Below are 26,828 nucleotides of genomic sequence, written 5' to 3'. Positions count from 1 at the left end.
CTTACCTGGGGGCTCTGACATCACCATGGAGAAGCTGCCCAGCCTCAGAGGCTGACACCCTGGCTGGGGGCCAGCCCCTCCCATAGCCCTGGCTGTGAGTGCACAGCTCCTGCCCCCCCTTGTGAGTCACAATCCTGCCCCCTCTCAGTACCCTGCTACATCAGCCTGACTTCTCCCTCAGCTGAGCGGTGCCAGCCTCCCTACCCTTACCAGGCCATCTCAGCCTTGGGACCCTGCTAGGCAGTACCACCGAAGAGGGACAGATCAAAAGGGATGGGCAGGTATGACCAGGTGTGTGTTCCTTTGCCTTGGAGGAAGCAGTTGATGACTGTCTTGCTGGCAGCCCCTAAGCCACAGGTCTAGGTTGGGAGGAGGGGTCTGGCAGGTCTTTGGGAGGTTGGGTCTGGCGTGGCTTTGTGGCAGGCCACTACCTAAGGCACAGAATTCAGAGACACGTACTAGGTGAGCTGTGCCAATTTGCACAGCTGTCTGCTAGGGGTCACTGGGGTCTGGAATGGGCTTGGGGTTTCCTTTTAGATGAAGGTAAATAGCCCAACCAAAAGTGTTTCCCATCCACATGCGCTGAGGCAAAGACCCAGGCAACACAGGCTGCTTTTTCCCACCTTCTGCATGTCTATACGTGTCGTGGCATACTCCTTCCAATGTCCGGATAAGTTCCTGGGCATGGGGTGGACAGATGCCTTCAGGAAGCTGAACAGAGATTGTGAACACGGGTGAGCCGTGAAAATAAGGCAACTCTTGTGACTTGATCTATGTAAGATGGTTGGAAAGAAGCCGGATTTGGAACCTACGGCATGACCCTGGCTGACCCCAGCAGACCATTGCAGAAGGGGATTTCTCGCACTCAGTGGGTGTCTGGTCTGTTTTGCAGAGTTCCTCCTAAGAAAATTGACTGTTGGAAGTATTGTTCCCTTGGGAATACTTTTCTTGGGAAAATTAGATGATCTTCTAAAAGAATAGAATAGTATGTAGGTTTAGCACATAGAATAGAACGTGAGTTCAGTTGCCCAGAGGAGAGCTTGAGGAATCAAACACGAGACTCTGTATGTAGGTGTGTGCACACAGTATGCACATACAGACATGTGCACCTATATACGCTGAATACAGAATGTGATGTGTCTCACAAAGGCACTTTTTACAAAGTATTCTGTTGTTTTTAACAACATCTCCATTGTTTGATTTTACCAGTAAAGACTCGGGAGCCAGATGCTGGGGTGAAAGCCTGCCAGCTCAGAGAGGCAGAAACAACACCCAGTTGACCTTCCTCCTCAGCCGACATCTCAGAAACCTCCCTCTTCTACACTGCCTCGAAAACTCTCCTCAAACTCAGTGTCCCTTCCTCTACTTCCTGTGTGTCTCTCTATCCATCCTCCTGTCTCCCTCTTACTCGCTATGGCTTTTTTTTTATTGATCAGCCTATCTTCACTTCTTGTCAACTGGTTGCTTGCTCTGCCTCTTGACCTATGGTTGCCTTTTTAAAAGTCCTGTTTACAATATTCAAGCAGAAAGCTCTTAGCTTAAAGGTGTGTGCAAGGACTAAACCACACCACAACTAGAAACAGGATTTTCTAGTAAATAGTGCAAGCTCAGGGCTCACAGTTTGATCAAATATCCTGCACCAATATTCATGTGTACATACATATATACCTGTGATTTTTTTCATGAAAATGAGCTTTTCCTATATTTTTCAAACCAAGTAATATTTTTTCCTGTTAATTTTATGTGTGTGAGTGTTTTGCTTACATGTATGTCTGTGTACCATGTACATACCTGGTACCCATGCAGGCTAGAAGAGGGCGTTGGATCCTTTGGGAATGGAGTTAGACAGTCATAAGCCACTATGTGTGAGCTGGGAATTGAACCCAGATCTTCTGGAAGAACAGCAACTGCTCTTAAACACGGAGCCATCTCTCCAGCACCAGTCTTTATAAATGGTCTTAATAATATTGGGTTATTGACATGTGGCTTCTTCAGTCTTGGAGAGTGTAGGAGTGCCAATGTGGTTTCCAGGTTAAACACCCCCCACCCCCACCCCCACGCACAAGACAGGGTTTCTTTGTGCAACTCTGGCTGTCCTGGAACTGGCTCTGGAGGCCAGGCTGGCCTGAAACTCACAGAGATCCACCTGCCTCTGCCTCCAGAGTGCTGGGATTAAGGGTGTGCTCCACCACCACCCGGCTTCCAGGTTACATTTTTAATGCACTATTCAGACCTTTTATGTCTTTTCCTGGAGTTTGTTTCTGTGTCAGCCAATGGCAAAGCCTGTTTGTAAAGTGCCACCATGCTGGCCGTGGTCAGACCAGGAGCTACCAAGCCAGTCATAGGGAAGGTCTGCGGGCAGACTCCAGAAAGAGGAAAACTACCCAATGTCTTATCGGGAAAGATTCAGCATGTCTGACCTGGTGGCTTGCTTCATCGCGTGCATCTGCCTGGGAGAGGGGAGCATGGCCTCTGAGCTCACTTCCTCTTCCTCCCAGCATTCTGTTCTGTTTACTCCTCCCACCTATGTTTTAACCTATGAGGCCAAGCAGTTTCTTTATTACTTAACCAATGACTTCCTCCATCAGTGGGAGCAAGGCTGAAGCTCGCGCTCTGAGCTTTCCCAGGATAACTTATGACCACTTTGCTAGCGGGGGCAAAGCAATCCATTACAAGTATGTGCTGGACGCACACAGGTACCACTTGTGTGCACCATGCCTACGTGCTGAGGACTGACTGGGAAGAGATCTCTCAGCTGTTCAGATTTTGGCCTTCACGGCACTTGCTGGTTATTACGCACAAGGCGAGTGCCTGCTTCACTGAGACAGTGCTGGACTGGCTTTCCCTTCCCGACGGCAGAGACTGCTCCCGTGGGCATTTGTGGATCAGAGCTGCTGTGGTGATGGCATTTACACCCTCGTCCTTGTGGATGCTGATTTATCTGTGTGTCTCCTGCCCTAAGTTCTGTTGGCTGCTTTCCCTTGAGTCCAGCTTCTTTAGTAGTGCGAGTTTGCCTGATTGACTTCGACATTGGCTTGGTTGTTTTGTTTGTATCTGTTTCCTCCTCTGGCCCTTTGCCCCATGAGCACACAGGCTTCTGGGCATACTGACAGCAGCCAGCTCCAGCTTTCCAGTAATACCTGGTGCAGGATCCTGGGGAAGTATCTGTGACCCCGGGAAGGATCTGTGACTCTGGGAAGTATCTGTGATCTTGAGAAGTATCTGTGACCTTGGGAAGTATCTGTGACCTTGGGAAGTATATGTGACCCCCGGGAAGTATCTGTGACCCCGGGAAGTATCTGTGATCTTGAGAATTATCTGTGACCCTGGGAAGTATCTGTGACCCTGGGAAGTATCTGTGACCTCGGGAAGAATCTGTGACTTCAGGAAGTATCTGTGGCTAGATGTGGAGGGGGAGCCCTGTCTACAGTACTGGAGAGAGAAGGAGACATGCAGAAAACAAAAGGCGCTGTGCGCAGGCGTGCTGCAAGGCTGTCTAGAGCAGAGCCTGGTGTCTTGCTTGGTGTGGGAGTGGATCCTGGGCTCTGGGTAGCCGGGTACTGCTGCCACAAGAGGGGAGTAGGCAGAGCATAAACCTAATTAGTCTTCATCAATAAAGAAATTGGGACTCAAATATTGGGGTAAAAGCTGAGAGATCAGAGACACAGCAGCCACCAGAGACTTCTTACCTCTCGGAATCCTCAGACCCCTCCCTGTATCCACCCAGTATTGTCACTTCCTGTCTCCTCTCTGTACAGACCACCAGACCTTTATGGTTAATTCGTGACTAGCTCTGCCCTCTCCCTCCAAGCCAGCTTTTTTTGTCAGAACACAGACAAAATATCACAACATAGGACTGAGCCCCCAGATCCTGGTCTGGCCTTTTTCTGTACAGGATGGCTGTGCCTTAGTTGGGTGAGATTTCCTGGTCAGTAGCTCTGCAGGATCTACAGTCAAGGGTGGCTGACCCATCAGGCCACTCAAATGTCAACAGTAGAATGTGTTCTAGAGCCTCTGAGAGACATCAAGACACAGATTCCCAGGTGGTCACAAACTGCCAACCTGGGGCTCTGTGGGATTCATCAGTAGCGAGAGGGTGAGGGCAGTCTCTACAGTCCGTTCTTCAAATGGGTCTGGGCTCTCTGGAAAGGGGTGGGAAGCAGTTGGAGGATCTCACTGTTACCTGAAGACGGTCATGGAGCCTTTGCTCAGACTGGCTCTGGCTGTGCCTGCCTTACCGAGGAAGAACTTGGTAGTCCAGGCAAGCTCCCCGTTTCCTCAGGAGGCCATTTGTTTAGCCGGGCTAAGCGATGTCTGCTGCACATTGTGGGGTTGCCAGTCAGCCCTGGGGTTGCAGGAACTCTGGGATACATGCTAAGAGAAAACTTCTTCCCAAGCTGCGGTTGCACTGGTGCAGTCTGCTAAAGGGAAAAGGAGGAAGCGTGGGGTATACCCATTCCTAGAGCACAAGAATCCCAGAATTCCTAAAGGAAGCAATAATCTCCATCCTTTGAATACTCATGTTTCATTTTCCTGCAGGAAATTAATAGAATCAATGAACATTTATTTGGTGCCACTTTTAGATTTCAAACACAAATGCCGAGGAAGCTGACAGTGGCTGCTCACAGGTCAGTTGTCTTTCACACTCAGATCAGCTTCCAGAGCTTACTGTTCTCTCCTCCCATCCAAGTGTAGGTCTGTAGGGCTGTGTCTGTCAGTCCAGGCAGGAGCCAAGACCTGGGACAATAAGCACATCCTAGCTTTTGGCCGTGAGATCACACCTAAAACTCTTTTCACCTTAGAGATCGGGCGATTCTGCAGATATCTCTCGAAGATCATCTCTTGCAGACTTCCATGTTTTCTGTTTTCATCATCCCCCCTTGACAGAGATGAGGAGCGTCCTGGGGGAAAGACTCGATTGATCAAAACATTGATGCTGCCAACCAATTCCCAACCTGAAGAGCAGCCAAGGACACTGGATCTGACTTGCCAAAGGGAAACTAGACCTCTTGGGGGGATTTCATAGCCGCGAGTTCCCTGGAAGATCTAGATGGACTGTGAGGAGCCGAGACAGCAGCTATTAGAAGTTGCTTTCAGGGTCAGTTGCCAACCCCAAAACAGTCCTGGGAAGTTTGAGAAACCAATGGAGGAAGAGACTAAAAGCAAAGAAAACACCAGAAGCTGTCCCATCGCACATAAGTCATTTGGGGTAACTATAGACAGGGTGATGGAGTTGAAGGCTACTAAAACATCTCCAGAAAATTAGACAGAACGCATTAAAGCATCGCTTTCTGTGTTGCTCCAGCTCACCTTGTGTATTGTCATTTGCTGGGGATTACTCTGATTAAGGGTGGCTCCAGGGCTCTATACTGTTAGCCTCTTGGATCCTCACAGCTTCCTAAACGGAAGTTTAGAGATCTTTCAGGGCTAGGATGATGATGCAAGGTTGTTTCCAGGGTTCCTGTGTTTGTGTGTGCACAGGCGCACCGGCATGTGGAAGCCAGAGGACAGCTTCAGGTATCCTCCTCAGGCATGCTGTCTGCCTCTGTTGAGACAGGCTCTCTCATTAGAGAGTTCACCGTGTTAGGCTAGACTGGGTCAGGGAGTCCTAAGGACTCTCTCCTCTTTCCACCTCTGGAGCCCCGGCATTCAAGTACATGCCTACCATGTATGGTGTTATTACTCATGTTGGGGCTCAGCCTCAGGTTCTCACACTTGTGACATAACTGCTTCACTGACTGGGGAGTGGTAACCCCCTTCCCCACATTAGAATACCTTGCTAGCCTAGTCTTGCTCTATTGTCTGTTTTCAGAAATAATAACCCATTTAAATATTCAACCCATTTAATATTTAAAACCATGTTTCCCACAAGGCTTGTCTTTCCAGGAACCAGGTAAGCTACAAGAGCCTTGTCTCCATTATTGGTGGTCATGTCGGTTACCAAGGCTGTAGGATTCACTCGCTTGGTTCATCCTTGGCAGACATGACGGAGGACACAGCATTTTGGGAATGGTCTAAGAACAACTGGGTAGAAGGATGATTTCGGGAGACAAGGTCTTACTAGGAAGCTCTGGCTGTCCTGGAACTCTGTGTGAGCCAGGCTGGCCCCAGACTCACAGAAACGTGCCTGCTTCTGCCTCCAGAGTCCCTAGATTAAAGGGTGTGGCACTGGGTGCAGCATGGGGTGTTTCTTACTTGTCTTGTACAGTGTGTAGAACACCGTGTGACACTCTGGACCTAGCCTGTCTGTCTAACATGCTCCCACAAGAATCTTTTGTGTTAATTAGCAAGTGAAGCTCAAATCCAATTCCACAGCGAGTGCCAGCTGTCTTAAGGACTCAGAGACCACGTATGACTGGCAGCTGCTTGGCCAACCAGCATCGTTCTGGGCTGGCATCCTGGGCTTTGCTGTCTTATAATGGGTCCAAGATTTCAAATACTAATTATTTCACATGAAATGGTACAAGTAAAATTTCTCTCTGAATATAATAGGATACCATATTCAACACTCAAAGCATCATTGCAACATGGTGAAATCACGTCTTTGCACTACTAAGTCCATGGCTCTGGGATCTTATCGCAGTAAATGTTTGTCAGAAGATAGACAAGGCATCTAAAGTTGATGTTTTTGCATTTTTTGGTTTTTGTTTGATTGATTTTTTTTTCTCTTGAGACAGGGTTTCTCTGTCCTGGAACCCACTCTGTAGACTAGGCTGGCCTCGAACTCCCAGAGATCTACCTCCCTCTGTTTCCTGAGTGCTGGGATTAAAGGTGTGCACCTGCTTTGTTCTTTAGGACAGAAGAATATTCCGCATTCTGCACCACTGGCAATTTCTCTGGACATAGGAGTTACTCTCAAAGGTACGTAAGATGTGATATTCCTATCCGAAAGTAATAGGGAAAAAATTGCAGAGGAGCTGATTAATAAGTCAATCTCCCCAGAGAATAGCATGAGGTAGACTTAGGCCTGCAAAAGACAGTGTATACCTATCCAAAGCCTTAGTGGCCAACCTACTTCTCACTCAGAGAGGGTGGGACCGCATGGTAATGGTCCCATTTCTTGTGCTCCAGTTGGTTTCTTTTAGGGAAACACAAGCATATGCATCCCCTGACATCCGCTGGTAGTAACACACGTCTGTCTGCGTAATGGGGAAGAACCTAAAGAATGTCCTGGTGGTTTCCTGTGGATTCTTCCTTCTCTTCACAGCCTATGGAGGCCTGCAGAACCTGCAGGTGAGATATATTTATCATGTTATCCGATTCACACTGGTACAACTCACACATTCCCACACTCCCTGGCACAACCCACACTCTCCCTCATCCCTGGTACACCCCACACATTCCCACATCCCTGGCACAACCCACACATTCCCGCATCCCTGGCACAACCCACATCTCCCGCACTCCCTAGCACATTCTTTCTTTTTTCCAAATGAAGCCCTACGAGGTTCAGTCTTGTTCCCACAGAGTGATACCAGAGCTCCACAGCCCAAGTGTATGTGACCCTGGGGCAAGGAGGAGGCTCAGGACACTTTGCCTTTGAATGGAAAAAAAGAGATAAGGGAAACTATTGTGGATTTTATGTGCTCTGGGCTTTGTGGTTGGGCAGAAATGTCAGTTTGCTAATCCTTACTTGACCTTATGAGAAGCTTTAGGCAAAACTATGAACTTTGACAAAATCATTTGCATTTTGAACAGTTATGGAATCCTTCTTGCTCAAGTCCGTGAGTCTGCTTGAAAACCATGCAGCTGCCTCCAACAGGTTGTTGGAGGTCATGTGCATCTAGGTCATATGGGCCCAGATCCTTTGGGGTGGGGGAGGATTTGACAACTTTTCCTGTGACAATTACAGTAAAAGGGATATCTGTCTGTCTGTCCATCTGTCCACCTATCCATCCATCCATCCATCCATCCATCCATCTGTTGTTTGCCTTCCTCCCTTCCTTCCCTTTCTTTTTCTCCCTTCCTTCCTTCCTTCCTTCCTTCCTTCCTTCCTTCCTTCCTTCCTCCCTCCCTCCCTCCCTCCCTCCCTCCCTCCCTCCCTCCTCCCTCCCTCCCTCCCTCCCTCCCTCCCTCCCTCCCTTCCTTCCTTCCTTCCTTCCTGCTGTTCTTCCATTCTTTTTTCTTCTTCTTTTGTTTTTTTAAGACGGGGTTTCATGTAGTACTGGCAGCACCAGCTCCATGCTGATGCCTGCTCTCTGGTTTCTGATAGCTCCTGTGTTCACCAGCTGAAGATGGTGGATGTTGTCTCCACAGTCTTGCATGGCCCTCTAGTGGAAAGCATTCCCGAGCCTCTCCTCGGCCTGATTGAGAGACTGCTGTATGTTGATGCGACCAGGTCTACTCCATGCAATCTCCATGTGCTTGTCTTTATATGTCTACTGCACAGACGAGCTTGTCTAGCAGATGCCAGCCTAGGCATTAAAGTGTGGGCACTCATGTGGAAAAGGCCATTAGCTTCTGAAATTCTGATTCTCCTTAGATACTGACTCCTGTCTTCCTTTCCAGTGGTCTGCAGTCAAAAGCAATTGTCAGTCACAAAAGTCCTTCCCTAATTTGCTGTAGTAATGTGGGCAACAGAGAAATCCCAACATTGACAGACGCTGTTAGAGTCTCACTAGAATTGTGGAGGAAGCAGGCAAAATCACAACTGTGAGTGAAACACCCAGGACAAAACTGTTTGTAAAATGACCTGGCTGGACGACACTTCTAGCTACTCCATAAACACGAAGTACCCAGACAACTCCACTTCAGAGGACGGTGCTCGACTCCTTCTTTTAGACAGATTGTAGGGGTTTTAGGGATGGGCTAGAGGAAGTCTGTTGAGTGCAGTGGGCACAGAACGTGGGGGAGGGCAGGTAGCATGCTGGGGGAGTATCTCTGTCTCTTTCCCCTCCTCCCCTTCCTCTTCCCCTCCTGTACTCTTTTTGTCATTCTTCCTCCCTCCTCTTCCCCTCCTCCCTTTCCTCCTTCTCCCCTTCCTCCTCCCCCTTCCTTTCCTTCCCTTCTGTTCTTCCTCTTGCCATTCCCTTCCTCCCCCTCCCCTTCCTATTCCTCCTTCTTCTCTTCCTCCCTCCCTCATCCTCCTCTCATTCACTTTCTCTTACAAGTGGCAGAAGAAGAAAGAGTTCTTCTGGTTTCTTTGGCCACAAATCCAGTAGTGCCCTCCAGCGGCCTGGGTCAGTTCACACCAGTGTTATGCGGGGCACTCCTGTGGAATAACAGTGAGTCATTGTGTAGCGCAGGGCTATACAATGACTCGCTGTTTTGTCGGGGCACTCTCTGCTTTGTCGGGGGTCTTCCCCACAGCTCCACCATGGACCCCTCCCACCAAGCAAAAGTCCAGTTGAAGGGCTCACAGTGGCCATTTCTGAGTCCTGGCGGCGTCCTTCCTGGTAGTCTGGGAAGCTGGCTTTATTTCCACTGCAGTAGTGACCCTTATGTAAGAAGGCTGGTATCTGGTAACTCAGGGTTTGAGGGGCCTGAGCCTGGGACCAACACCCGCACAGTCCCCTCCTCTGACGGCTGGCCTTTCTTCCACAGAGCAGCCTCTACAATGAGGATGGCCTGGGCGTGGTGACCCTCAGCACCATCTACTGTAGTATGATGCTGTCCTCCATGTTCCTCCCACCTGTCCTCATCAAGAAGCTTGGCTGCAAGTGGACCATGGCGGGCTCTATGTGCTGCTACATGACCTTCTCCCTGGCCAACTTCTACCCCAACTGGTGTGTGTGCCTTGCGCTCTCGTGCAGATGGCTGTCCTCTGCGACTGAGTTAGAATATGTCCCTCTGAGCACCGTGACAGTATGACACCCTCTCGACCTTCCCTGTGTCCCCGCCGACTTCCTCCCATACTCCTGACCCCAGTGCTGGCCTCTTCTTTGGATTTCCCCAACTCCCTCACAACCCCCTGCCCTCACCACATCCTCATGGCCCAAATGGTTAGGAAGTCTGATATAGGTAATTCTCAGGGACTCAGCCAGCAGTGACGGACATCCATCTTTTGAGTGTGGACCACATTGGCCTCTTTGGGCACACCCTGATCCCTCTCCATCTTGCTGGGCCTCTGTGTGGATGCATACTGATCCCTTCCTCCATTCTGCTGGGTCTTTTTGCAGGTACACCTTGATCCCTACTTCCATCTTGCTGGGCCTGGGTGCAGCTCCTCTGTGGTCGGCCCAGTGTACCTACATCACCATCATGGGAAATCTGCAAGCACAGAAAGAGGGGAAGCTGGCCAAGGATATGGTGAACCAGTACTTTGGCCTCTTCTTTCTTATCTTCCAGTCCTCTGGAATGTGGGGCAACCTCATTTCCTCACTGGTGTTCAGCCAGACGCCCAGTAAAGGTAAGCGTGGGGGCTGCGTAGCCTTGGGAATAGCCCGGTCTCCATGACAGCAAAGTGAGGTCCAATTCCACTCCCATACCTGTCCTTACTGTGGAGGCAGGTCATCCTACCCCTCTGCGGACAGTTGAGAGGCTAAGTCGCTGCCTTCTCCACAGGTACCCTGTGGATATTGGGGAACCCCTGGGGAAAGGGTGTCATGAAGAAATTGGGCATCCCCAAATCCTGCTAGTGTGATGTGGGTCCCTGGAGTTGCTGAGAATTTACGTGACTTATTTCCCTATAAAACTGAGCCACAGGCCAGTGTTAAAAACCACCTGTCAGACTCCTTATCCCACGACTGGGAGAATGTTCCAGGGCTGCCTTCCCTCAACCCTACCCAGCAGGGACCCCAGGCTGGAGGACTTCCAGCCTTCCATTCTTGTGGCAGAGCCTTCCGGAAGGGGCAGTCTGGGTGAGGATGGCCTCTCTCCCTCCATCCTGGCATGAGTCTGGCTCGGCCCAGGCCACGTGCTGGCAGGAAGCTCAAAAGTCACCACCTTCCTCCCTCCACAGTGACAGTGTATCTCAGGCAGGAACGACTCAGGGCAACACATATGGTCACAGTCACTGCCACTCAGCCAAGATGCTGCAGAAACTGATGTCAAACCCAGCCTCTGTGTCACAGCAGGGAAGGGCCGTGGGCTGCTCCCTGAGTAGTGAACTGATCAATCCCCCCATTGGCATTGCCCAGAGACTAATCTATCCTACATGACAGTCCCTCATGCCTCACAGATGTGCCCAGAGGCTGTCTCCTATGTGACTCTAGATCTGGCAAGGGATCAACACTAATGTCACAGTAGCTTCAATTTACACGTGTGTGCGTGTTAGGTAGGTAGTCACCGTTAAACCAACCACTTCATTCCACATCTATTTATTTTTATTTTATGGGTAGGAGTGGGTTTTTTTTCTTCATGCATGTATATGCACCATGCGCAAGCAGGTGCCAGAGAGGGCACTATATTCTCTGGAACTGGAGTTACATGCAGTTGCCCGCCAGCGTTGGGTGCTGGGAACCAAACCTGAATCCTCTACAGAAGCAGCAATGCTACTCGCTGGACCATCTCTCCAGTCCTGCACTGGTTGTTTTGCTTTTCTTTCTTTTTTTTTTAACAAATAAAAGAACTAGCATTCGTTTCCTGAAGCAGAAAAGACAAAGTCACCTGCCCCATGTGACTACCACCCTTTCACCGCCGATTTTGGCCTCAGTATACAACTTAGTCCCTAGAATTCTCACCTCATCTTGATTTCAACTTCCCTAGTGGTCATCCCAGAGGATCAGCTCAAGTCCTGTGGAGCCAAAGAATGTCTGATGGACACAGAGGTCAGCAATAGCACCTACCACCCCTCCCACCATCTAACCTACACACTCCTGGGTATCTTCAACGGTACGTACAGATGCACAACCTCTAACTGTGGTTCTCCAGCCCGTAAGTGAACTTTGTCCATGGAAAACCCTGCCACACTTACCTGGTCGAAGAGATGCCATGATCACGATGGTGGTTTTCTCAGGGTAGTGCTTGTTCATTGCACTGTGTCACCCCTGTGATTTCCCCAAATTCATTTGTGATAGTGGGGGACTATGTCTGTGCTTGCTTTAATAAATAAAGCAAAAAACCCCAGCCAATTGTAGGACTGGGCCAATCTCAATGGCTAATCTCTAAAAGCAAACTCAGCGGCCAATGCTGCCCAACCAAGCTACCTGTGGCCGTGCAATATGGAGGTGCACAGATCTAAAATGAGGGTGTGGGTAGAATATGGAGTAAAAAGGGGGAGCCAGGGAGGCACCCCAAGTAACTTCTGTCTTCCTGCTGTCCTTGGTCATCCTCAACCTAGACATTTGTCCATCAGATATCCTATTTATATCCATGTGGTGATGGGGACAACGGGGTCACCAGGCTTGTGGTTTCTCAATATCTACCCCCATCCCCTTTCTGCAGTGGGGGACCAGACACCCATGGAAAGCACTGGGCTATAGTGATTGCCCTGTCCCCTCTCCTCCCACTTCTAGACAGCCACAGAGAACCTGGGTGTACAAAATGGCGGTACTCATCAGTCGAAGTGGCAGGCTTTCTGGTCGGCAGGGTCAGGCAATAGAGAAGTCAGGCTTTGAGCATCACGTGACCTCGCTGCCTCACTCACTGTTGTCTTTGTAGTGAGGGGAAAGGCCACAGGTAGCACTGGTGAATAATTGGAGTCATCAGTACTGCTCAGTAGAACTTTATATGCCTGGAGAATTCTGTCATCCAAATAACCGGTCAGCTGGCTTAGATAAGGAGACCATGGCCCAGACTGGGTGGAGCCATTACCCTATTCTGATACCTGGAAATCTGCCATGAGTCTCTTTTAAGTATGCTACCATAAACAAATAAGACAGGACAAAGTGGGCAGTAATGCCCGAGTGCCCTCCCCCTGGGGTGATGGTCTGGGGCTCTGGGAACTGCATTCACAATGAAGCGCTTGGAGTGTGCCTTCAGAATATAGCATCTCAGTTCCATGACACCACTTCACGCCCCCGAAGGCTCAGGACCACTTGGCATTAGATACACACACCTCTGAGGATGTGACTTCTGAGACCAAGCCCCTCTGAACTCACAGGCTCTCCCTGAGACCGTGTCCAAACACCCCAAACTTAGAAGTCTTTTGCAGCAGGGTAGGCCATGGAGAAGGAGCCACCCACATCAGTGAGGAAGAGACACAAGTTTTCTACCGTTTTTCCACAGCCAACATTGGGATGATTGGAAGGACAGAGTGCTTCCCTGTACAGACACCTACCTGTTCATGTAAACGGTCACTGCGATGCTATGGCTCCTCCCTTGAGGCCTTGTGGTTCTTCCGCAGCGGGGCACAGCCCCAGGTCCCCGACAGGAGATGCCTAGCCTCATAGAACCTAATAAACACAGCTGAAATGGTGCAGTCAGGTGACTCAGGAAGGGTGCTGAGTCAGGAGGGAAAGCCCTGAGGGGATCCGGACTTTGCTGGGTGTAAGTTTGTTAAAGAGGGGATTACTATGATCGGTGCTGAGACAGGTGGGCCACCTCTGCCAACATCTGTAAAGACAGCTGGCTTCGTCAAGCCCGCGGCTCAGCAAGGCTGGGGGACTGCAGGACCCACGCTCACTGACTGAAGCTCACACCCAGAGTTTGGGCATTTCCATCCCGAGGGAACTACCCTTGTCAGAAAGTGGAATGGCAGTGCCCAGGAGATGTTACAAATGGCACCTCACATGGCTCGGGGACAGAGGGACCTCTGTGCATGTCACAATACCCACATAAACCTGTTTCCTGTACAGGGGATGGAGGGGACCGGAAGACTGCAGTGGGCAGATGGCAAAGACGCACTCAGCTACTCGCTGCGTTTTGGGATTAGAGATGTACAGAATGTTCAGGGTGAAATAGTTTTCGGTTCTTATTTTCACAGATAACCCATTAATGTGGCTCAAAGTACAAATGCATAGAGCACAATTAATAAAAACCCAGACACAGAAATTGGAGTCCAACCTGAAAGTCAGAAAAGTGAAACAGTCAGCCCCTAGCTCTTAACTTAATCTCTGTCCGAAATGACAATCCTGCCTCCAGGAATCTCAGAATGAGACTGTGTGCGTGAGCTGTCTCCTCCCATCTTATATTCCTCTCTAGGGCTGGGATTTAAGATGTGTGTTACCACTGCCTGTAAGGCTGACCAGTGGGGCTGTTACTCTCCTATCTTCAGGCAGGCTTCATTTATTAAAATACACTGCGTATCATCACAAGTGCAGTCAAAGGTCTCAGGACCCATGGAGCCCTCTGCTGATTGTCCCTCTAAGCCCATCCCTCTCTAAGGCCTGTCCCTAAACAGCACGGGTCTGCTGGGGCCTTCAGGGTGTTTAATGCACAATAGATTTCTATGTCCCTCTTTGACTGACACATAGCTTTGTGCCTTGCTGTGTTTTCTTCTCATCATCTGGCTTGGGGAACTTTTGTTTTTTATCATCTTTAAAAGCATGTTGTTCCTCTGTAGGTGATGGCAATGCTGACCCACTGTGTGTGGGTGTTGGCAATGCTGACCCACTATGTGTGGGTGATGGTCATTCTGACCCACTGTGTGTAGTTGATGGCTATGCTGACCCACTGTGTGTGGGTGATGGTCATTCTGACCCACTGTGTGTGGGTGATGATCATTCTGACCCACCGTGTGTGGGTGATGGCTATGCTGACCCACTGTGTGTAGTTGATGCCTGTGCTGACCCACCATGTGTGGGTGATGGCCTTTCTGACCCACTGTGTGGGTGTTGGCCATGCTGACCCACCATGTGTGGGTGATGGTCTTTCTGACCCAGTGCATGTGGGATATGACCATGCTGACCCACTGTGTGGGTGTTGGCCATGCTGACCCACCATGGCGGACTTTAACTGAAAACTAAGTCACAAGTTAATCGTAGCGCTAACACATATGTGGTCAAGTGCAGCTAGTCACTGGTTCTATGATGACTAGCTGTCCATGGAGATGGGGGTGGAATATACATCTGATCCTCATGGACGAACCTGTCCGTGTGTCCTCATAGGTAGCAGTGTCCTGGCCATCTTGCTGGTGTCCGTGTTTCTGGAGTCTGTGGAAAACAGATTGGCTAGTGAAGGAGAGGCGAGGCCCAGATCGCCACCTCTCTTGTCCACTGTACTCTCGACCTTCACACTTTTTAAAGACAAGCGCTTGTGCCTGCTGATGTTCCTGCCACTGTACAGTGGGCTCCACCAAGGGTTTCTCTATGGAGAGTACACAAAGGTAGGAGAAAGGAGCCCAGGGCTCACACTGTGCACCTGTGCTCTACCTAAAGGAACCCGAGAGTGTCCTGAGACCAGTGGCCCAGGGGCCCTCGAGTGGGATCAGGTTCCCGGTCCTATAGCTGCTAAGTCTATGATTTGAGACACCCACCTCTGACTTCTCATCCGAAGGGAGAACTTCCTACCAGCCTGTGTCTTTCCCAGGAAGCACAAAACTAGGGAAAGGTAGCTGCTGCCAGCTGTGTGTAACGCTCGTCCATTCTGCTAAAGCAGGTGTTAAATCCTTGAGTCGCCTTGAAATCCCTTCCTACGCCAGCTTCCACACCGTGTATTCCAGCCTAGAAACCTTGCTGCCTGCCAACGCCGGCTCTTCCACTTATGAACTTTTTTGTGCTCACGGAAAGTCTTTCACATGGGACAACACAGGCAGTAGGGACACAAAGCCGGCTATTCTCTATTGGCTGAATCACAACTGCTGTCTTCTGTGGGAGGGCTGACCCCAGGCTCTGTCTTTCTAAGGAATCCCAGAGCTGTGGAGGGAGGGAGCCACTTGTCCTAGAAGTCTTCTCCCTCCTGGGTGGGTGAGAGTCTTTCCTGGTACACTCTGGTTCATGGTGACCCTAGGGCAGAGGCAGGAGGCAGAGGCAGGAGGCAGGAGGCAGGAGGCAGAGGCAGGAGGCAGGAGGCAGGAGGCAGGAGGGAGGAGGCAGAGGCAGGAGGCAGAGGCAGGAGGCAGGAGGCAGGAGGCAGGAGGCAGACAGCAGGCAGACAGCAGGCAGACAGACAGCAGGCAGACAGACAGCAGGCAGACAGCAGGCAGACAGACAGCAGGCAGACAGCAGGCAGACAGACAGCAGGCAGACAGCAGGCAGACAGACAGCAGGCAGACAGACAGCAGGCAGACAGCAGGCAGACAGCAGACAGACAGCAGACAGACAGCAGACAGACAGCAGACAGACAGCAGGCAGACAGCAGGCAGACAGACAGACAGCAGACAGACAGCAGGCAGACAGCAGGCATTCAGCCTCACCTGAATTCCCATAAACTGCAGTCATTGCCGGACAAGTGTGCTTTGGGCAATATCTAGGTATCCTGGATTCATCCAGTAGTACCACCATTTGCGGGGAGCTGATGGTGGAGGGAATCAGTCTTGGGTCTTTATTAAAGAAGGTTAGAAAGGGACCACACCAGCAGCCAAGAAGAGGGGTACCAGCCAGGAAGGTGGGATGGCTCAGGCTCTTAGCACTCAAGGGAAGACTGATGGATGGCTGCGAGGACCTAAGGAGACCATGTCTTGGCAGCAGCTGAGGGGACTTAAAGGACAGCTTCAGGCACCACAGCCATGTGCTGTGGGCTGAGGGACTGAGGCTGTGGCTGCAAGATGGGTCAGGGTAACCTGGAATCACCCCGAGGCCCCCTTTGCTTGTCTACCTAGATCACCCCCTGGTCCTGGTCCTGTTTGTGGCCTTTCATGTCCACCTCACTGACTTCTCCATCGTCAGGTGACTCTCTGGAGTCACGCCTCTCATCATGTCCTGCACGTCCTCCTCTTCATCCTCCCTCTTCCTCTGCACCATTGGGCTCTGCAGCTGGCAGGACACGCCCCCAACACTTCAGCCCAACACCTCAGCAATGTGCATGGGCCTCCTGTCCCATCAGACATCACATCGTTCCAGCCCCAGCCAGCTATGCCAATGCAGCCAGCCTCCTTGTTCCAACCTTTTATCCTAAATGTCCTTGATTCTGCCAGTAATGGAGCCAAGCTTTGAGGCCGCCCAGTGGCCTCCCTAGCGGTCTATGGAGGTTGCATTTCCCTCACCTGTCCTTAGGCCTAATAGGAAATGATGGGACATGTCAGCGTCTTTGTTAATGCTCTATAAGATAGTGTCTACACCTAGGGTGAAGAATGTGGGAAGGGGTTTGTCCAGATGTCTGTCCATTCTGGCCCAAAGCAGGCCCTCTTCCGTATACCAGTGCTGCTCTCCCAGGCTGGGAGCTGCAGTTCCTGGGCCATATCAGCGTGTCAGCTGTCACGTGGTAGCTGCAGACTGGAACCACAGGGAGGCCTGTACACGCCAGTAATGCAGCTCTGTGCTTCTTCCCAGTCTTATGCCACCTGTGCCCTGGGCATCCATTTCGTGGGCTATGTGATGATCTGCTTCTCGGCTGTCACCTCCCTGTGCTCCCTGCTGTATGGGAAGATCTCCAAGTACACGGGCAGGGCGGCGCTCTATGTGACGGGTAAGTAGACACTCGGGTCAGCATATGCCCCGGGCCCATGTAAAGGGCACACACAGGGCAGTGAGAGCCTCAGAAAGGGAAGCCCTGTAGGCAGCACGATTGCCCGCCTCCCATGATGCTCTCCTTGTGCCCCCTGACACCCTTTGCCTTCCTCCAACAAGGGGAAGTGTAACCAGCTTTCTTGGACTGCCAGGCCCAAAATTATGACACAGAGACTTCTTGTTAATTCTGAATGCTCAGGCTTAGCTTAGGCTTGTCTCTAACTAGCTTTTTAACCTTAATTTAGCTGGTTTCTATTCATCTACTTTGCCATGAGCCTTTTTACCTGTCTTTCATTCTGTATGTCCTACTTTCTCTGTGTCTGTCTGTCTGTCTGGCCAGGTCCCCTTTTCTCTTTGCCCACCAGTCCCATCTGTCCCTTTTCAGCCTAGCTATTGGCCCTGGAGCTTTTTATTAGACCAATCAGGGGCCTTAGGAAAGCAACGCATCTTTAGATAGTCAAAGAATTATTCTACAGCATAAACAAATGCAGCCCATCTTTACCCAGTTAAACAAATATTCTACGGCACAAGGAAGTACTTGTTTCTGCCTCACAGAGATCTGCCACAGAAGTTGTGCCCCAAGGAACAAGCCCAGAGATCACTGTCCAGGGCTCTCTCTTCACCCCCCGACTGTTTAGAAGCCTAGCTCACACTGTAGGAGACAACCTGTCGGTCCCCCAGCCACACAGCAGGGGCTGGGGTCCCACAGTTCAGAGTCCTGATGAGATTATGGGTTCTGTGGGTCCTCATGGTCCAGAGGGTCCCCTGTTAGAGTCAGCCACGCACTTACACACTCTGCTTTCTCTGCTCACACACCTGTGCTTCCTCTGCTCGCACACCTGTGCTTCCTCTGCTCGCACACCTGTGCTTCCTCTGCTCACACACCTGTGCTTCCTCTGCTCACACACCTGTGCTTCCTCTGTCCACACACCCGTGCTTTCTCTGTACCATCCTGATTCTATGCGCTGTATGAAAGCATTAGAAAATCCGCAAGCACATGGGTATAGGACCTGAGGTCCCCACCATCCCAGGCAGAGGGGACAGCCACCCACGGTCCTGTCTTGTGTCCTCTGACAGGTGCTACCATTCACCTCGTTTGCATTATCATCCTCCTTCTGTGGCGCCCGAACCCAGCCCAGCTGCCTGTCTTCTTCATCCTCTCTGGCCTGTGGGGAATGGCAGATGCCGTCTGGCAGACACAGAACAACGGTGAGTGCCCAGCACAGGCTCATGGTGCCTCAGTTTCCCTCAGTAAGCTCTCTTGAGGGTAGCAAGGCCAGAAGGCCGTCACTAAGGTGGAAATCAAGGTCTCTGTGTATGTCTAGTTGAAGCCCCCAGTAGAAGGCAACTCTGGGGACAAGGGAAGTGAGAAAGAGACAGCCAGGTCTCAAGGACTGTGTTCTCATGTCTGAGTACACATGATGCAGAGGGAGGGGCGGGTGAGACCAGGGGCTCCCCACAGCATGGGGTGCCCTGGAGTGCTCACAGGTGTGCACAGACGAGGAGCCAGAGGAGGTGATGGCAGGGAGGAGCTATAGCGCATCCAGATAGGGACGTGGGATGCTAGCACACATGTTACCCTGTATCCTGAAGATGGGGACAGGGACACAGAGGAGGAAGATGCCTGTGGGCAGGTTAAAGCTCCTGCTGACAGTCAGGATCAGAAATGGAGGTGAGAAAGTCCTATAGACACCCACAGAGCCAGAGATGGGGAACATGACCTCTTGACCTTGGAGAACTGACTAGCGGTAGAAAGTTGGAATAACTATGAAGAAGCCCTGGTAGAAGCCACCTGGGAGAGACCTTTCCCCAGGTAGAGTGTGCCATCTAGAGGTGAGCAAGACCAGTAAGGCAGGGGCATGACTGGACAGGAGGGTGGCTCGGCTCCGGAATGCCGTCTCACCAGGCCCAGGGGCTGCACAAGGAGGCTCCAAGAGAATCAGCAGGAGGGTCAGTGGTGTGACAATGAGTTATAGGAACCAGAGTGTTTGCACTGGATGTGCTGGAAGCTCTCACTTCTACCCTAGATCAGCAGCTCAGAGGACTCCAAGGGAGGGCACTAGGCGAGAAGGATACGGAATGTCGTGTGGATGGCCGCGGCGCAGGACAGGTGACAGGGCGTGTATTCGGATGATGGTCATAAATGACATAATGAGGCCAAGGTCAGAACCCTCAGCCCTAAATGCCTAGCAGCCTGGATTGTGCCCAAGGGGCAGGAAAGGAAGGGCTCTGTGTCCAGAATCTGAAATGTCTTGGTGAGCGGCCTGAGGGAGCCCTGAGACGCATATGGTTCATAAGTTACTCCTTTCCCAGCACAATCAGGCTTAAACACTGGCAACACCTTGAAATTAGGCTTGCCAGGGATGGGAGGCCCAGCCACTCTTTCTGAATCTGCAGCGTGTGGCCGCAGACGGTGGACCCGCATCCTTCAGAGCTTGTCCTTGCTGTAATCCCAGTGTGCTATTAGAGAAATCTAAAACAGTTGGATCCAGAGGGTCTAACTGACTCCATAGTGCAGTTGGCTTTAGTGGAGGCTGAACCAAATGGCCAGTGTGTGCTCTGGTGGGGCTTTCATCTAGTTTTTTGTTTGTTTTTGACCAAAGTCAGTAACTAGGAACAAACAGCTAGACTTTCCATGGGCTGGGACATACTCCTGTTCTTAGGAATATATGGGTTCAGTGTGTGTGTGTGTGTGTGTGTGTGTGTGTGTGTGTGTGATCAGAAACTCACTTTAGCTCTTCTCAGAAGTCCAGAATTAAAAGCCAGTGACATGGCAGATCAGCTAGTGACGTTAGCTTATCCAGCCAGCACCAGAGAGAAATTGCATCAAACCCCACACAGGCCTAAGAGTTCGCTGAAACACGTGTGGACCCCATCCTCTGTGTGCGGACGACCTTCTGAACTCACTGAATTTTCAAAGCATTTACAAAAGCACAGAAGGCACCTGGATAGACAGCCCGCTTTATCCCGCACTCCAGCACAGTGGAAACTTAAAATTATCACAGTAAAAACATCTCACTTTCTTTCTCTCTGAAATATATGAATAATCACTTTACTTCCCCCTTTCTTTATATGGACAGAAAACACCCGGAAAAGCACCTTTGTTAAACTATGAAAATTACCTAAGACCCAATATTTATGTATATTATGAGCACTCAAGTTCGGTTAGTGTCTTGGACAATGACTCGATTGAATAAGGGATGCTAATTTAAAATCACATAATTTCAATCCTTTTGTACAGGTAAAAGTGTGATGTTTGTTGTTAAAAGACAAACCAGTTTCTTCAAAAGTGTGCGCTTGCAGCCACCCCAGTGAGGAGTGTTGTTTTGTGCCGAGTTCCTGTAGCTGGCTCCGCCAAGCTTCCCACAACACAACACGCCCACACGGCATCCAGATGGTTGCCTGTCCCTCTTCGATGTGGCAGATTACATGCAGTTTTGGTCACATCTCAAGAACAGTATCCTGTGGGGCAGCGGAGATGGCACAGTGGACCAGAACACTTGCTCCATGAACAACTCGATGAACTGAGACATTTGGATCTCCAGGTTGGAGCTTGTGACCCCAGCACTGGAAAAGGGGAACTGAGACAGGAGAATTGCTGACACTTGCTGGCCAGGCAGTCTAGCAAGGAAACCGAAAGGTCACGTTCTAGTGAGAGACCCTGTCTCAGGGAGTAAGATGTGAGTGACTGAGCAGGATGCCCAGTGTCCTCCTCTGGCCTCTGATTGCACACACATGCACATGTACACACAAAGGACAGACGTGATAGTATGTTCTCTTCTTATTCATAGACATGAGAGAGCTCCCCCAACTGAGTCATTGTTGTAGGACTCAGACACGGTTCCTTTTGCGAGGCTGGGTGCCCCAGGGCTTGGGGGCTTCTGCAGCCTCCCAGTAAATCTGACCTTATCTGTCCATCCAGTCTGACTACTGAGAGAGGACGAGTGTCGTTGCTATAGCAACCCTCACATGCCACTGCACTGCGTCTAAGACATAGAATGCGCATCTAAAAATACACTCCGCCCCGTTGGCTGCTGAAGGGGCTAATTTTCAAGTTCACAGGGGCACAGAGTCTGACTTCTTAGTGCCCATTTGTCTTCCCAACAGATGAGACGCCTGTCAGTTCACTCAACATCCCCTCACCTAACGACTGGAATCAGGGTCTTGGTCACTTTAGCCTCAAGTGCCCTGCACAGCTGAGGGAGCCAGGTCAGGCTGCTGCTGAGAGCAAAACAATAATTAATTCACAATAGCCTATGTTTACAGACAAGCTGCAGAGACGGTATAAAGTCCGCATAGAGCCAGGGTCCAGCCCCTAATAATCATCTTTCATAGCCAGGTTGGCTGCTATCAGGACATGGGTTCCCTGTGGCTCACAAACGGTAGATGCCCTGGGATTTCCCCAGTTTGCCATAAACCTCCATTTCCTGCTCTGAGATCTGTGTTGGGTGATGCCCTGCACTTGGCATCCATGTCTGTGTAGTTAACCCTGGGATGGTCACCTCCTTGCCATGCCCCCTCACCCATCCGTCTGGATACTTCTGGCATGGATGTCTATTTTCTCATGGACTTTCTCTTCACTTGTCTGGTTGTTACCAGTGTGGACAAATGGACAGACATGACTCCTCCCTTCTCTGTCTGGTCATAGCTGATGTGAACACCTCTCCCTCAGAGCTGGTTTGATGAGCAGGCATTCCTGAAGAGACAGTGGTTGCTCTGCCCAGATCCGCGGGTCTTCTGCAAAGGCAGTTTAGGCTATGCACCCAAAATCCTTAGCTTCTCAGTTGTCTGGGACGCAGCTTCTGGTGGAGCTGTGTTCACAGAGAGGAAGGGACGGGGCCACTTCTGCTGGTCCAGTTCCCAGATGGATCAGTTTCAGTCTTCATAGTTATCAGTCCTAGACTTCTTACTCTCCTGCCCTGGGGCCCTCCATCTAGAATGTCTCTACACTGGGTCCTCCATCCTAGGATCCTTCCATGTTGGGCCTTTCTACCCAAGATATTTCATTCTGGGGACCCCATCCTGTGTCATGGCATTCTTTATCCTGAGTCCTCCGTCTTAGGGTCCTCCCTCCTGGCCCATTATGGGAAGCCAAGCAGGATTTCTAGGGGCAGTGCTGCTAGGATTGAGACATTATGCTGACTCCTGTCACCTGGCAGGACGCGCCCAGGGTCCTATGGCTGCTACATCACTATGAAGTCTATATGCAGATGCAAAGGTCCCTTTAAGAGACAAGCTCCACCTACTCTCTCTCTCTCTCTCTCTCTCTCTCTCTCTCTCTCTCTCTCTCTCTCTCTCTCTCTCTTCTCTCTCTGAGGAGACAGGTCACTGTCTCTTTCTCTCCCTTTCCCTTCCCCAATAAACTTCCTTCCAGTGTAAGCTCTGTCTAAAGGCATCTTTGTTCCCTGCCACGGAATCCATGGTCCCACCTCAGGCTGCCATGTCGTTACACATGCAGGGGCTGAGGGCGGCCTTGGTGAAGAGGGAGGTTGTGTGAGTAGGAGCTGGCACAGCCATCTGGAGTGTGGAGAGACCATAGCAAGTCACCAGGGCCTGTCATTTCCTCATTGATCCCCTCCTTGATGCACCTGCCACTCAGCCACGTTTTGCAATGGGATTCTTGCCGCTCTCATCCAGATCTATCAAAAATGCCCTGTCCAACACAGGAAGCAAAGGTGATTTCATTCAGAAGCGGAAAAGCATCGGGCTGTGCGAGTTTTGAGTTTGCTGTAACCAATAAAAATTACCATAGGCTGGGGAGTGTGATAAACATGGCTTCTCTCACTGTTCCCTCTGCCAGACCCCTGCTCCAGGAGGTCTCAGGAGTGCACATATACACACATGTACAGAGGTGCTGTGTGACAATTTAAAATGGGAAAAAAGAGACTGTTGAGCACATTAAAAAGGTAAAAGTCATACTAGGTGTGGTGGTGCACACCTTTAATCCTAGCACTCGGGAGGCAGAGGCAGGCAGATCTCTGTGAGTTCGAGGCCAGCCTGGTCTACAGAGTGAGTTCCAGGACAGCCAGGATTGTTTTGCTGAATAATCCGGTCTCAAAATAATAATAATAATAATAATAATAATAATAATAATAATAATAGTCACAGAACTAGTAATAAAGGCTTAAGAACTTTCAAGTGTCACTGACTGCTTCTAAACACTGGGCAGTGGGCATCACCTGCGAGGCTACTACTGTTGAGTGTTGGCGGCATACCCTTGGAAGGACAAATATGGGTTCCTGTGAATATAACTCATTTCCCTTTGGTCCTGGGGACAGGTGAGGAGCTCCACCTCGTCTTACACTGTGAGGGTGAAAGAAACTCCATTCATGCCAGGCATCCATCCTGGTACCCACCAGCCATTCGTCTCCGACTCCAGCCCCTGGAAGATAAGTTCCCAGTAACCCTGACTCAGTGACCGCCACCCAAAACTGAACAGCTGTGACCATCTACTTGCTATAAGACTAATTGCTTTTTTGCTTCTGTAACTTGCTTATGCAGACACCTAAGGATTGTTCTGAGCTGCCTTAACCCCTTCACTTGGCAGATCAGACTGGTTTTTGCTGGCTTGCATAGATACGGAGTCTTCTCGTGCCTTCCCATTCCTCCCTTAGCTCTCCTTCTCACGGCAGTCCCAAATTTGGCGCAGAGATGGTTTATCCTGCCAGAAGCTAATCAATAAATCTTTTAACTATTGTTGGGTTGAGTCTATGATCTTTTCCACAGGGTCACAAACTCCACAACAACACACACTGAATTCTTTCTTTATCCCTAGAGGAGGCCAGCTCCCTTCGGCAGCGACTGCTCTGCGTCTCCATGTTCCCTCTCCCGTGCTGCCCACTGCTGGAGGGCCTCACCTAACTGTCAGCATAATTATGTACTATTTTGTTTTTAAGAAAAAAAATCCAGATTTTTTTTTCAAGAAAGCTGGCAGTGACAAAGTCTCTCTATCAGGATTAATTTAATGGACCCTGTTGTGTGTCTCTGTGCTTATTGGTGGTATATGTGTGTGCATGTGTTTTGGGTATGTATGTGATATCTGTGTACAAATGCACACGTGTGCATGTGGAGGCCAACACTGTCTTAGTCACTCTCTATCTCAATATTTGAGACAGAGTCTCAAAAATTCAGCTGGGTGAGCTGGCTAGCAAGCCCCAGAAATCCTCCCTTCTGTCTCCCAGGACTAGGATTATAGGGCAGTGCCTGGCATTTTCTGCAGATACTGGGAGCCTGCGCTCAGACTCTCACACAGGCCCCGAGTCCTGTTTGGCGTCTTATACAACCTTTTCACTCGCGTCTCTCCTCCACAGCTCTGTACGGCGTCCTGTTTGAGAAGAAAAAGGAAGCTGCTTTTGCGAACTACCGCCTTGGGGAAGCCTTGGGGTTCGTCATCGCCTTTGGGTACAGCTCGTTCCTGTGTGTGAGGACCAAGCTCTATATTCTCTTGGGCATCTTGAGCCTGACCATCACGGCTTACGGGACTGCTGAGTACCTGGAATCCAGGGCTGCTGGCAAGGCCCCTCCTGCAGGAGAGAAAAGTGAGGCAGGAAAAGAAGAAATGAAGACAGAGATATGAGTTCAGCCTAGCCATGGCCGAAACTTCAGCCCGGGTCAGCAGAGGAGGTCTGTATGGCGGCACTCAGTAGGTAGACACCCGCTAACTGTTTCAGCAATATCTGGACATTCTGGAGAGTATTTTTTTATGGATTTTTCTCAACTTGACAAATTTCCAGTCCATTTTTCTACTCGCAGAGATCAAGGGTATATATGCAACGGGCCGGGAACATAGCGTAGCGCTGGGGTGCTGGCTCAGCACGCACAAGGCCACGTGTTCAGTCCCCACTTCCACAAAAAGAAGGCAACACCTATGTACAGGGGCAGGGGAGATGGCTCAGTCCGTACAGTACTTTCCAGGCCAAGCATGCAGACACCAGCTTGAACCCCGACACACGTTAAAAAACAAAGGCAGGGACTGGAAATGGCAGTGCACACTTGCCATTGTGCGTTCTACACTGGGGAGGCAGAGGCAGAGAGGTCCATGGAGCTCATTGGCTCTTCAGGCTAGCCAGACCCATGAGCTCCGGGTCCAGTGAAAACCGTACTGAGGTTAACAGAAACTGGGGTCACCTAATGTCAACCTCTGGCCATTATACACCACACACACACATCATACACACACATCATGCACACACACTCACACACACACATAACATCACATCACATCACATATACACACACTGGCACCAAACACACACACACACACCACACAGACAGACACACACACTACACGGAAGTATCTGTTATAGATATTAAATGAAACATCAAATATTTCCAGAGTAGGTTTACCTTAGTTTTTGCTGTTGTGTTTAATAGTTGGAAGAACCATACATTTACAAACACCATAATTTTACAAATGGGTAAACATCTAATGCCACAGATTTTACAAATGGACACAAAAGCCAACTGAACAAAGCTCACAGGGGTTAGCCACTCCGCAGCGCGTGCCTCTTGAAATTCCCTGGGGGCTTCTCTAAATAAAAAGTTTATGCCTCTGTTTCCTGCCTAAATATGTGTTCTAAACACTCACATGTATCTTTCTCTCTCTCCCTCTCTCTCACACACACACTCACACACCACATGCACACACGCATGAGCGCACACGTGCACACACGCACACACATGCGGGCTTGCCATGTCAGGAGGCCATTGGAAGGATTTCAAACGGGATGCTTGATGTTCCGTTATCACTGTTGTGAAGTCAAACATAATTCATGCATAGAGCCTGTACTGTAATCAAAGGTGTTTCATGCATGCACCATCTCCAGCCCCTGAGTCACCGAGTGACATTCTGAGAATGGCATCCTTAAGAAAATCAAGTTGGAGGCATTGACGGAGACATGGATCTCACACTCTGCTGATGAGAACCCCAGTGCCTGCTGTTCTTGCTTTGGAAAGCCTTCTGTCTAGGGCCCCTCATCTCTCTCTCTCTGTCTCTCTTCTACTTCTTCCTCCCCACCATCTCCTACCCTGCCCTCTCTGGGCCCAGTTTCATAGGCAGTGGCCCCTCTGAGATGGAAGCCTGCTTGCTCTTAGTCTGTCTTCAGTGCAGAGAATGTAAAACAGGCTCACATGTAACACAGGACTGTAATCACAGGAACAAATTAGGAGGCTCATTCCTTCACATGACATGGGTGTAATTAACATTGTCTTAGACTCAACCCGGAAAGCAGGGACAAAACCAGACTCCACTCTGGAGAAACTTCTCTTTTACACAGACAGTGTGAAATGAGTCAGAGGGCAACTGAGGCCACAAAGCAGTGGGGCAAGAAAGACAAGAAGGGTCAGCACCAGGGTAAGAGACAGAGGGTCAGGAAGACCCTGAGGGATGGCGTGCACGAGTGC

The 26,828-nt window shown here is 50.3% G+C and overlaps 1 protein-coding gene across 4 annotated transcripts; it reads left to right on the top strand.

Moving 5' to 3' along the window:
• The first annotated feature begins 140 nt into the window (after positions 1-140).
• Unc93a (unc-93 homolog A) lies at positions 141-25,982 on the top strand. Of its 4 annotated transcripts, none has more exons than XM_050136025.1 (10): positions 141-281; positions 6,796-6,861; positions 7,072-7,233; positions 9,544-9,725; positions 10,119-10,348; positions 11,647-11,772; positions 14,928-15,145; positions 17,250-17,385; positions 18,504-18,635; positions 24,737-25,982. In XM_050136025.1, exons 3-10 carry the CDS (start codon positions 7,147-7,149, stop codon positions 25,000-25,002), a joined length of 1,377 nt encoding a protein of 458 aa, XP_049991982.1. In that variant the 5' UTR covers positions 141-281; positions 6,796-6,861; positions 7,072-7,146; the 3' UTR covers positions 25,003-25,982. The 4 variants fall into 4 exon arrangements, with proteins under 4 accessions (XP_049991982.1, XP_049991984.1, XP_049991983.1 ...); XM_050136027.1 differs by lacking the exon at positions 24,737-25,982 and adding an exon at positions 23,705-24,122 and having other exon boundaries at positions 149-291; XM_050136026.1 differs by having other exon boundaries at positions 150-291; positions 9,549-9,725.
• Positions 25,983-26,828: the final 846 nt, after the last annotated feature.

Source organism: Alexandromys fortis, unplaced genomic scaffold, assembly GCF_014885135.2.
Source record: "Alexandromys fortis isolate MF-2015 unplaced genomic scaffold, M_Fortis_MF-2015_v1.1 scaffold_23, whole genome shotgun sequence".
In the NCBI taxonomy this organism is placed as follows: Eukaryota; Metazoa; Chordata; class Mammalia; order Rodentia; family Cricetidae; genus Alexandromys; species Alexandromys fortis.
This window is presented reverse-complemented; position numbering and strand designations above follow the sequence as displayed.